Source organism: Micromys minutus (genome assembly GCF_963924665.1).
Source record: "Micromys minutus genome assembly, chromosome: 16".
Taxonomy (NCBI): domain Eukaryota; kingdom Metazoa; phylum Chordata; class Mammalia; order Rodentia; family Muridae; genus Micromys; species Micromys minutus.
In genome coordinates this window covers 44,617,228-44,629,390 of record NC_137985.1, presented here as the reverse complement: position 1 = coordinate 44,629,390, position 12,163 = coordinate 44,617,228, and the positions used below count along the sequence as shown (strand labels likewise).

The window sequence follows — 12,163 nt, the reverse complement described above, 5'->3', positions numbered from 1 at the left end:
TATTTGTAATGTGTTGTAAATGAGTTAAAAAATATTAGATCATGGTTATTAATCATTAATCTCACTCCTGAAGTGAGCAACATTATGAAGACAAAGAAGAGCCTTCGTTTTCAGAAGTCCAAGAGCTATTTCTTCAGACAACTTTTGACAAGATGGATTTTTTAACTCCTGTCAAAGAATTTGCTGTAGAAAAACTTCAATCTAGCGTTGGCTTCTCTGTCCACCAAAATCTCAAGGAATCGTTGGATCATTATCTTCTGGGATTATCAGAACAGCTTTTAAATAATTACTCCTCTGAGGTGAGATTTCTTAAAGACAATTGAGGTCCATCCTTGAACTTGTGCGGTTGTTGGGAAGGAAAATGGGAGAGCAAAAGGCACAAAGGATGAGGAAGCCTGGCTATAAACAAGTGGGAAAGTTAGCACAGAGGAAGGGAAAACAGTGGTCTTGAGATGCTCGGTTCCAAGGACTCTGGAGACAACTCTTTAGATAGTGTGGTGGGTAGGTGTGCTGGCATGCGTCTAGGAATGTCATGACGGGATGAACATAGCCGGACATAGGACGGAGATTTAGTCACAGAAGAAAAATCTAGTTGTTACATTTGAAACAAGAGGAATGGTCATAAAGCTATGAAATGTACCTGTACCCTGACCTTAGCGGTCCAATGATTTATCTTTGTCACATCACAAACTCACGTATGCTACTCTCTTGTAAAGCACCATTTTCCTCCATGTACAGTGTGTATCTATCCCAGTCCATGTATTTAGGTAATCAAGTGTTACATTTGTTGTGAAAGCCTTATATTCGCTCAGCCACAGTCATTTTTCACATACTGGTTTCATAGTTTTGGGTGTAGTGGCATATACATTTAATGCCAACGCTCAGGAGGCAGAGGCAAGCAGATTTCTGAGTTCAAGGCCAGCCTCATCTACAGAGCGATTTCCAGTACAGCCAGAGATACACAGAGAAACCCTGTCTTGAAAAACCAAAAACCAACAATTCATACTATATAGTATTTCAATTTTAAGGGCGTTTAATTAGTATCTTCTTTATGACATGGATTCTTATGTGCTTATATATCTCAGCCTTTGCCATAATTTGTTTAAAGGGCATAATTGTTTGTTAATCTCTAAATCTTCCACAAAGTTTTCTGTTATGTAAATGACAAAATTGAAAAACTTAATAAACTCCCAAAGGAGTGAAATAAGCAGCCCCAGAAAAGGACCCAAGAAACCAAGTGGAAACAGTGCGGCTGTTTCTCTCATTGCCACTTACTGATGGGCTGCTTTATCAGCTGTAGCTAGTTTAATCTAAAATAATTTAGTTTTCTACTGTTTTCTTATTTATGTGTCTATTTGCTTGCTTGCTTATTTTTTATTTAGGTTGGTTGATTTCTTCTTTTTTTTTTTTTTTTTTTTTTTCTGTTGTACTCTTGGCTATTCTGAAACTTACTCTGTAGACCAGACTGGTTAGAACTCAAGAGATCCACCTGCCTCTGCCTCCCAAGTGCTGGGATTAACGGTATGTACCCCACTGCTGGGTGTTCTTGCTTGTTTTTAGGAATAACTTAGGCTTTCTTCTTCTTCCTCCTCCTCTTCTCTTCTTTTTTGCAGATTGGTTCTCATATGGCTATAGTGATCACTGAGTTAGTCTTAAAGTATTATTTAAGAGTATTTCAGCTTTAACAATGTTGAATTTTTATTTCTTCATATGTATGGGAACTTGTTCTTCCAGAGGTAATTTCAAACTACATAGATTTATGTATATCTAATGCTGTATTTTTTAATTTATGATTTAAGATTACAAGTTCAGAAACACTTGTCCGGTGTTCACGTCTTTTGGTGGGTGTTCTTGGCTGCTATTGCTATATGGGTGTAATAACTGAAGATGAAGCATATAAATCAGAATTATTCCAGAAAGCCAAGGTAGGAAATTTTACACTGGTAAAGTTTTAGACGCATTTAAGTGAATTGAATTTCTGGAAAAGTCACGTAGAATAAACTTTTGTATAAGTTGAATGTCCCTAATCTGAAAATAGGAAATCTGAAATACTTTAGAGTTGGAAATGTTTAGTTACAGCACAACCGTAAAGGTGAAAATTTTCACATCTGCCTTCATAATCAAAATGTAGACATGGGTTGCTGTCTTTAGTTTTCTGTTGCTGTGATAAAGACCATGACCAGAAGCAACCTGGGGAGGAAAGGTTTATTTGATTTACCCTCAGGATCACAGATCGTTGTAGAGGGCAGCCAGGGCAGGATCCTGGAGGTGGAGAGCAGAGGCCATGGAGGAGTGCTGTATATTGGCTTGCTCCCCCAGGCTTGCTTGGCTTTTTACTCCAGGACCTGCCCATGGATGGCACTGCCAACAATGGACTGAGCTCTTCTACAGCAATGATCAATCAAGAAAATGTCCCTACAGGCTTGCCTATGAGCCAGTTTCTCAATTAAGATTCCCTCTTCTCATATGTCTAGTTTGTGTCAAATTGACAAAAAAAAAAAAAAAAAAAAAAAAAAAAAACCTAGCCAGCACAGTGTTGATGAAACAAACAGGTTTTGTATTTAGATTTGGGATATCCCAATGATATCTTGTTATATATATGTAAATATTCCAAATTCTGGAATAGTTTTGTCCTCTGTATTTTAGATAGGTGCTCAGTATGTATAGATTAACGTTTTTATTCTACTTATACAGTCTAAAAGAAATACTGTGCCCTTCCTTATAATGTGAAATTATTTTAAGCCAGTAATAAATACATATGTTAAATGATCTCATATCACAATGAAATCTCATTAGAATACTGTTTTTTGAGGGAGGGTTTCTAACTGTCCTGAAACTCAGAATGTCTTCCTTGGGCCTCCTAAATTCTGGGGTTTAAAGTATATACCATGTCTAGCTATACACATTGATTTTTATCTGTACTCTTAAATTTTTTCCCCAAGATGATTTGTAATAAAGAACTCTTGTTGGGTATTGTACTGGCTGGATTTGTGTCAACTTGACACAAGCTGGAGTCATCACAGAGAAAGGAGCCTCAGTTGAGGAAATGCCTCCATGAGATCCAGCTGTAAGGCATTTTCTCAACTAGTGATCAAGGGGGGAGGGCCCAGCCCATTGTGGGTGGAGCCATCCCTGAGCTGGTAGACCTGGGTTCTATAAGAAAGCAGGCTGAGCAAGCCAGGGGAAGCAAGCCAGTAAGTAACATCCCTCCTCCGTGGCCTCTGCATCAGCTCCTGCTTCCTGACCTGCTTGATTTCCAGTCCTGACTTCCTTTGGTGATAAACAGTGATATGAAGTGTGAGCTGAATAAACCCTTTCCTCCCCAACTTGCTTCTTGGTCATGTTTGTGCAGGAGTAGAAACCCTGACTAAGACAGGTATATTATTTAGGTAGTTTCTAAGCTTTTAAAACTTTGTTCATTTCTGTTTATTCATTTGTTGATTTATTTATGGGACAAGGTTTCTTTGTGTAACCCTCACTGTCTTGGAACTTGGAAGTCACTCTGTAGAGTAGGCTGGCTTAAACTTACAGAGATCCACCTCCCTCTGCCTCCTGAGTGGTTGGGTCAAAGCCATTGGCCACCACTTACAGCTTTCTTCATCTCTAATACTAGTGTATCTGTGTTAGGATTTGCAAAGGAAGCAGACTGTTAAGACTGTGGTGGAACTTTGTTATTATTTTTGTTGAGAAAAGGTCTTACTATATGGTTACCTAGCCTGGAATTTAATGCTCTTTACCCTCTGAGCACTGAGATTACAGGTTCATTGCCACACAATTGCTTAGATTTGTCAATTGTCTTTTTGGGTGTTTATCACTGTAATCTTGTTGCATGACCGTCTGCCCTTTTCCCTTGGGAGTCCAAAGTGTGTAGCTTTTGCTACCCCGCCTAAGAACAGCTACAGCCCCCACCCAGCTTCCCTTGAATCCGAGGATAAAAGAAACAGTTTCAACTTGCCCTTTGACACAATTGCTGAGCGCTTATCTCCCGCCCTTACCAGTATTTCTTAGTTCTGCACCTCCCACCTTCCCTACACTTTAGTAGCTCTAGTCCCTGCTAAACTCCTCCAAGCACCCACCTGTAGGAGCAGCCTGTGTGGCTACTCTGTTTCGAGATGTCACATCTGATCAACTTTTCTCCATCAGAGGCATGGCCAACTCTGTCTCTCCTCTCCTTGAGTTTCTTCCTTGCCTCCAGGGACCCGGAAGTCCGGCCTATTCTATCCTTCCAGCAATTGGCTAATGGCTTCTTTACTGACAGATCAAGACCCAATTGGGGAACAGGACTGTAGCATCAAAACTATCCCTACAGGAGTCAGCTTTTAGCCCCAGCTGGCCTCTGGCCAGCCTTTCTTAAATACTAATATCAGCCCAAATCCCAGTTTCATATTCAGTTTGTAAATATATTGAATTTTTGTTCTTAAATGAAATTTCAAAATAAAAATACTAAGTTGTTATTTCAGCCAGAATTTGTCTTTTTTTTTTCTTTTTTAAAATAGTCTCTAATGCAATGTGCAGGAGAAAGTGTCTCTCTGTTCAAAAATAAGACAAGTGAGGAGTCACGAGTTGGTTCATTGAGAAATGTGATACATCTGTGTACAAGTTGCTTGTGTAGGCATCCCAAGGTAAGAGTAGTGTCTTCTTAACACTATAGCCAATTCATGGGACATATTATTTCGTGGTGTTGAGTTTTTGGTCTATTATGCGCTGATCTAAAACTAAACTGAATGATAAAAACATTCAGAGAATATTGGTTCCTCATGAAACAATTTCATAACTTTACCTATATATGTACATACATATGTACATAGATGAGTCTTTTATTGCTAGCGTACTTTCATTAGTTTGTTAATTGTTAACAAGTGTGTGGTGTTTTTTTCTCTCATAACAACTAGACCACAGAGGATGAATGCTACAAAGATAAAATAATGCCATCCTAGGATGGAGCTCATTCTGTAGAGAACCAACAAAGATAAATGACAGTAGTCCAAATGTCACTTCCTTTAACCCATGTCATCTTATGTAGCATTTGATGGGAAAAGTGCTGCCATATGTTATCCTTGTTTTGATTTTATCTGCTGGGGTAGCCAAACCAGGCTAGAGTGTTTTCAGGAATCGGAACAGTATTTGAAATTAACACACAAGCAGCTCAATAGCTTCTAGTTTTGTTTTTTTGGTATCTTACCTGCATTTATGTGTGTGTGTGTGTGTGTGTGTGTGTGTGTGTGTGCGCGCGCGCGCGCGCGTGCGTGCGCACACGCATGTGTGCAGAAAGCATGAAATGATAGAATAAACCATAGTTAACTGCTTATTATGTCTAGGATCAGTAGCTGATACCATAATGATACATAAACACAAAGATAAAGAAAGTTGGTAATGTAGCTTAACTTATAACTTGGTCTCAGTTCTGAACTCCTATCTACATCTCATTCAAGGTAGAGAAAATAGTATTACAAAAACTATGTATTCCTTTTGTTTTTCATTCCTTGTGTCTGTCTTCAAATTACAGCATACTCCAAACAAGATGGTCTCTGGATTTTTCCTACGATTATTAACATCAAAGTTTATGAACGACATTGCAGACATTTGTAAAAGTTTAGTAAGTATGAATTCTTTTTTTTTTTTTTTACTAATTTGATTCTGAGATGCAGTAAAATTTGTGTGTGTGTGTGTGTGCGCGCGCGCGCGAGTGTAAGGGAGGTAAGCAAGCACAAGCAAGCCAGTGCATGTGTACTATAGTGTATGTGAAAATCAGGGTAACTAGATCTAGGGAGTGGGTTCACGTCTATCCTTTCTCGGATCCAGTGATCGAGCTCAGGATGTCAGACTTGCATGAAAAACCTCTACCTACTGACCTATATTGCCAGTCCTAAATTGCAAATATTTGTTGGAATACCTAATGAGTAGATAGGCATCTCATGGTATACAGCATGTTGGATGTTTTTTAAATAAATGTAGCCTTTAATGGGCTTATTGCATTAAGGAGAACATGTATTTGATTTCCTCTTTTTTTTAAAAAAATTTATTTATTTATTTTACATATATGAGTACACTGTAGCTGCTTCAGACACACCAGAAGAGGGCATAGGATCCCATTACAGATGGTTGTGAGACACCATGTGGTTTCTGGGAATTGAACTCAGGACCTTTGGAAGAGCAGTCAATGCTCTTAACTCTTTGCCCTGATTTCTTCCTAAGATCAGTACCTGGCAAAGTAACTTGGTTGTCTTTTAGTTTTCTACTCAATAATTGAAAGTTTCAATTTATTATCTAAGATATGTTCTCATTATACAGCTTGGCTAGCCTAGAACTTGCTGTGTAGACCAGACTGGCCCTGAACTCACAGTGGTCTGCCTTCTGAGTGCTGGGATTAAAGGTGTGTATCACCATACCCAGCAAAATTATTTCTGAGAGAGAGAGAGATATCCCAAAGTAGGGGAAACCCCTTGTCTTTTAGGGGCATATTTTTACTGTGGTACTTATATGGCATCTTCTGTGACATGCTTTTTTACATTTAATTGTTCACTTTTAATAGCTCACTGGGTAAAAAAATATTCTTTAAAGCCATCATTTTTTATTTCATGACAAATAGTTTTTCCTTGTCACTATAGTTACTTAGGAAGTACATACTGCTGTGCTCTCTTTGGCAGTCATGGCATTCCACACCTTGGGAGCAGTACCTGTATATCTCTTAAGGAGTAACACATTCTTTAAGAATCCATCTGCCCTCTAGGTTTTGGTGGTGGTGGTGATAGTTTTTTTTTTTTTGTTTTTTTTTTTTTTTTTGTTTTTTTTTTTTGGTTTTGATCAGTTTGGTGGTGAGTTTTGGATAGTCATCCTGCCTAAACCTCGCAGGCAGTCTGTCTAGGAGTACACACCCCTGCCAAACCCATCCGCTCTTACTTAATGTCTCAAGTCACTTTCCTCTTCTAACCAATAGTTTTGGCACAGAGACTCCTTGTCTTTTTATATTTGTGCACTTGAAGGAGGCAAGAGAAATTCCAGAAAGGAACTGGCTTTTTCAAAGGAAGGTGTAAGAATTTAGGGAGCGTTTTTGTTTGCTTGTTTTAAGATAGGATCTTAGTTGTGTTGCCCAGGCTGGCCTTGAACTCTAGGCTCAAGTATCCAAAGAGGTGGGATTACAGACAGGCACATGCCTCCGTGCCAGCTTTAGTTCAACCATTTTTGATTTCAGATGTGATTAGGATGCAGGATATTGCTATTGTCCTACATAATAGCCCTAATAATTGATACTTTTTCTATGCTTCTGTCTGTCTCTAGTGCTAACTTTTAACATTTCTATTAAATGTTGCAAGGATTGTTCTGTGTGTGTGGGTACATAGTGGTGTGCGAATGTATAAATACAATACAGAATGACTGCTGTATAAAACTTCGTTTTTATTGCATTTACTTATTTTATATCTGTATGCATATGTGTCTGCGCATGTGTCACAGTACATTCGTGGAAGTCAGAGTGCAATTGCTGGAGTTTATTCGCTTCCTAACATGTGGGTTCCAGGGATTCAGTTCAGGTCATCAACAGCAAGTACCTTTATCCCATGAACCATCTTGCTGGCCTATGCTACTTTTTAATATAAGAAAGTATTTTAAAAGTTTTATTTATTACCCTGTTTTCTAAGCAGATTTCAGTTTGTATATCCACTTCCCTACAAAATGGTGAATTAAGGTTCTTCTGAAAGAAGTTGAAAACACCTTTGTTTCTCCTTTGTAAAGGCATCCTGTTCAAAAAAGCCATTTGACTATGGAGAAGTACATTCGGTGAAAGAGGAGGATGATGGTGGTGGTGAAAGTCTGATGGAGGCACAGGGTCCCTCATCCACAGGTCTATTTAGTGGCTACCCTGCTACTACCATGAGCGATGCCAATGACTATGGAGAGAACCAGAATGCTGTTGGTAATGAGTCTTTACTGCTCTGAGTTTGTTACCATTTTACTTCCCTTTGGCGCAGTAAGGAGCCTTATTGAAAAGACCTTTAATGATAATTTCATTTCCCTTAGGTATAATCTACTTGGATTGTACTTCTTCTATTAAGACTTTTAACAACCCTCCAACCCCAGCCCCCAGAGACTGTGTTTTACTCTGTAGCTCTGTCTTGGAATTCACTATGTAGACCTATAAACTCAAAAAGATCCATCTGCCTCTGCCTCCCATGATCTGAGATTAAGGGTGTGTATTCTAATTTGTATATACACACACACATTATTCTTTTCTGTGTCCTTGTGTGTTACTGTCATACATGGAGATTGGAGGACAGTGTTCTAGGAGTCAGTTCTCGCCACTGTGCACTGTGGGTTCTGAGTTCTAATTCAGTTGTCAGCTGTGTGCAAGCGCTCTTATTTGCTGAGCCAAATTCACTGTTCCTCCTTACTACACGTTCTAAACTACTCTCATTTTAAAGTCAGATTATTACTTTCTTATTTTACTCTTCATGGGAGAATTTAAAATGTAAAGTAGTTTAGAAGAAACTAAACAATAGATCATTTGGACTGTGGAAAGCTGGAGAGATGTTTGAGATTATACGTCTGTCTGTTGTGCCCTCTCCTAGTGTTAATAAGTGCCTTTTATTTTTAGGTGCCACGAGTCCTTTAACTGCCGACTACCTTTCTAAACAAGACCATCTCCTTTTAGACATGCTCAGATTCTTATGCCATTCTGTAACTGCGTCTCAGAGCCATACAGTGTCTTTTAGAGGAGCTGATATTAGAAGGAAATTGTTAATGTTACTTGATTCTAGCTCACTCGATCTTACGAAATCCCTCCACCTACACATGGTGAGTCAGAACTTCAGATTTTGTCTGGTGTTGCCGTGTTAGACATGTGAAAGTGCAACAGTAACCTTGGAGGCTTGAGATTAATTTTTTGGAAGATAAATCTGGGACCAGTCGTAAAATACATTCTGCATTTATTTTATGTGTATGTGTCTCCCGGACCAGGCTGAAGCTGTCTCACTGAGCGCATGGGGTGAGGCCTGTGCCGTTGTGCCTAGACTTCTCAGTCTTTCTTTAACATGCCACGAGAAGAATTGAAGCGATGTTGAAGCATTAAAACTTGACAGTATTTTGAATAATATCATTTGGTGTAATTCTCACAAATTATTATAGACTGAAACACGAAACATCCTCACTGAGATAGGTTCTCCCTGTGTACCCCTGGCTTGCCTGTACTAAAGTCTTTCTTTGAAATGCTGAGGTTCTGAGTGTAATTAGCAGTCAGCAAAACAAAGATCTTGACTATAAAAACAATTTATAACATGGAATTTGAGGTCTGAATTTTGGCCTTTAAACTAATGCTTACTAACACATACCTTCAGTTTTAATTCATAACTGTATGGCTTATTTCTTTTTCCTCTGCAGAAATTTATAGCTACCTTGTTTGTCTTTATAAGACAAAATGAAAGCCTTAGGTTTTCATGAACAAATAATGAATTTGTTCACCCAGTAACCTTTTAAGAAACTAAGTTCTTATCATATGGAACATTGCCTTACCTCATTTCCAGGAAACAGTTGGAAATAGCTCCTGGCCTGTTGAATATATTCTCGGTGTGTTATGGTTATATCATTGGTTCTGATAAACGAGCGGACATACCTGGTAAATTCCTAACAATGTAATGAAATTCTTGTCATGGATGTCTTGAACGTGCACAGGCATTCTCTAATAAAAATAAGTTTCATTGTATAGACCCTTGGCTTTATTCTTCATGAACACTCTAGTACACTCTTACCACTGATGAGTGGGAGGGTCATATGCTTTTCTTAAAGCTTTGATGTTTAAGATGATTTTACATTCTCAGTAACATTACATATGACTCACATGTTAGGCATTAAGGAGGATTTTTAACAAATTCTTCGTATGATATGAGAGAGAGATGAGAAATGTCTCTTAGGATTTTTTGCTGTAACTAGAAAATTACTTAAGCCTCTGAGAAATTGATTGCTTGGTTAAAACTACATTGTAAATGTTTACTTACAAAGCAGCTCTTTATATGAATAGTAACCCATAGTTGCAAAGTTACCCTGGTGAGTAGGTAGGTTAGAATATTTTACTTCTAAGCATTAATCTTAGCTCCTCAGAATTCAGTAGTTTTTCACCATTGAACTTAGCAGAGCAAGCATTATTCTGGGATGTAGAGACAGAATATAGTTTCACATTCTTTATCTTTTAACTGCAGTGGTGACACTAATGGTCATTTATTGAATTTCAGAAATGGAGATTATTTCTACTCCTTAGTTACGTAACCAGGTAATTGATAGATTCCCCGCTGTGAGAGTATGTGTTCTCCATGACTTATGGTCAGGATTTTTAACCATTTAAGATTTTTATGCTGAGTTTTAAAGCCACTATTTGATTTTAAAGATAATTTTATTATATGCTGTGCTTGGAGATTTATAGCTATGTGCATGTTTGAACTTGTTTATATATGCTTTTAAAAGTAGGTGATCTGTGGGTAAAACTGGCTTTCTCTTTTTCTCTTAAACCATCTTAGTACTTAGTGCTTTTGAAGGATCTCCCTGGAAAAGAGCATTCGCTGCCCATGGAAGATGTTGTCGAACTTCTGCAACCATTATCGTAAGAAATAAAAGCCATATGTCACGCTCACTTTGAATTGTAAACTGACAGTGTTCTTGTAAGCGTATAACATTAAAGCTTTTCTGCCACAGCCTTGTATGTTCTCTGCATCGGCGTGACCAAGATGTCTGTAAAACGATCTTAAGTAATGTCGTTCACATAGTGACAAACCTAGGTCGGGGCAGTGTGGACACTGAGAGCACAAGGAATGCTCGAGGACAGTTCCTGACAGTGATGGGCGCGTTTTGGTAGGTGTGAGTCTCTTTCTCTAGTTACTTTTCTCCTCTGGATGCAGAGGTAAACTGTACACTGGAGATTTCTTTTCCTGGGTATCTTGTAAAACATTTTGAAACTTTTAACAATAGTATGCGTAATTCATCTTCCTCTTTTTAATGAGCATGTTAGTGAATACCAGCACGAGCACAGAGCATAGGTACACGTGTGTCACTGCACTCTCCAGCATGTGCATGGGTACACGTGTGTCACTGCACTCCTGTAGCAGTCAAAGGACAGCTCTGGGTGTCAGTCCTCGGTTTGAACCTTCTGAAGCAGGTATAACGTTTGCTGCTGCATACACCAGACTCCCAGGTCCACAGGATTCTTCTGCTTTACATCTTGCTGAGGCATTTTGAGATGCGTATGGGTGCTGCTCCATCTTACTTTACATGAGTTCTGGAGATCCAAGCTGTGGCTTTCATACTTACACGACACGTGTTGAGCCATTTCCCCAACTGTGTCTTCCATTCCCTGGAAAGCTTCACTGTTTTTAATAAGGCTTTATTTCCTACGGTGTTCAGCATATGGCCTTGTAAATTTGAATCACATAATAACTTGATACAGATGTTGCATAAAAAAGTGCAGCAGTCCTAAAAACCAGTTGAATTGCTGTTGATCCAAATGAACCAGTTGGCTTTGTTCATTTTATTCATAGTCTCACAATAACGTTTTAAACGTCTTCTAACATTTTGTTTATGATGTGTGGGTAAGTCGAGAGCACATACCATGGTGCACATGATCAGGTCAGAAAGCAACTAGTAGAAGCCAGTATTTCTCCTCCACGGATTGAACTGAGGTCCAGTGGGTGCCTTTACCCCCTAAGTCATCGTTCTAACAGTAACAGTAGGTATTTATAGATGACCACCTGCATGTAACTTACATGCCTCGTTCCGTTTGATATATAGAACTTAGATTCACTAAATCTATGCTATCACGACTAAAACGATCTTTAGTTTGCTATAGCATGTCTGTCCGAAGTATGTAGTTCCAAGATACAAAACAAATGATGTACATCAATTTTTTTTTTTAATTTACCTTCAGTTTTAGGGAAGATAAATAAATACATTGGCATTTTTCACATAATGAGAATTAATTTAAATTGGAAATAACCTGTGGTAATATTAATATCCATTGATTTTTTTTGTCTTTGCTTCTTTTGAATATTATTACATTAAAAATCTTACCTAATTTCAGGCATTTAACAAAGGAAAAGAAATGTATATTCTCTGTAAGAATGGCATTAGTAAAGTGTCTTCAGATACTGCTTGAGGTGAGTTACTCCATGCTACTAGACAGCTCTTC

At 38.4% G+C, this 12,163-nt stretch overlaps 1 protein-coding gene across 1 annotated transcript in view; it reads left to right on the top strand.

Annotated features, from left to right (window-relative positions):
• Positions 1-12,163, top strand: part of ATM (ATM serine/threonine kinase) — a 90,174-nt gene that overhangs the window by 20,378 nt on the left and 57,633 nt on the right. The window contains exons 12-20 of the mRNA XM_080929658.1: positions 74-299; positions 1,800-1,925; positions 4,497-4,622; positions 5,507-5,596; positions 7,732-7,912; positions 8,591-8,790; positions 10,503-10,585; positions 10,678-10,833; positions 12,056-12,131. Coding sequence (XP_080785784.1) covers positions 74-299; positions 1,800-1,925; positions 4,497-4,622; positions 5,507-5,596; positions 7,732-7,912; positions 8,591-8,790; positions 10,503-10,585; positions 10,678-10,833; positions 12,056-12,131 — 1,264 coding nt within the window. The remainder of the gene's footprint in view (positions 1-73; positions 300-1,799; positions 1,926-4,496; positions 4,623-5,506; positions 5,597-7,731; positions 7,913-8,590; positions 8,791-10,502; positions 10,586-10,677; positions 10,834-12,055; positions 12,132-12,163) is intronic.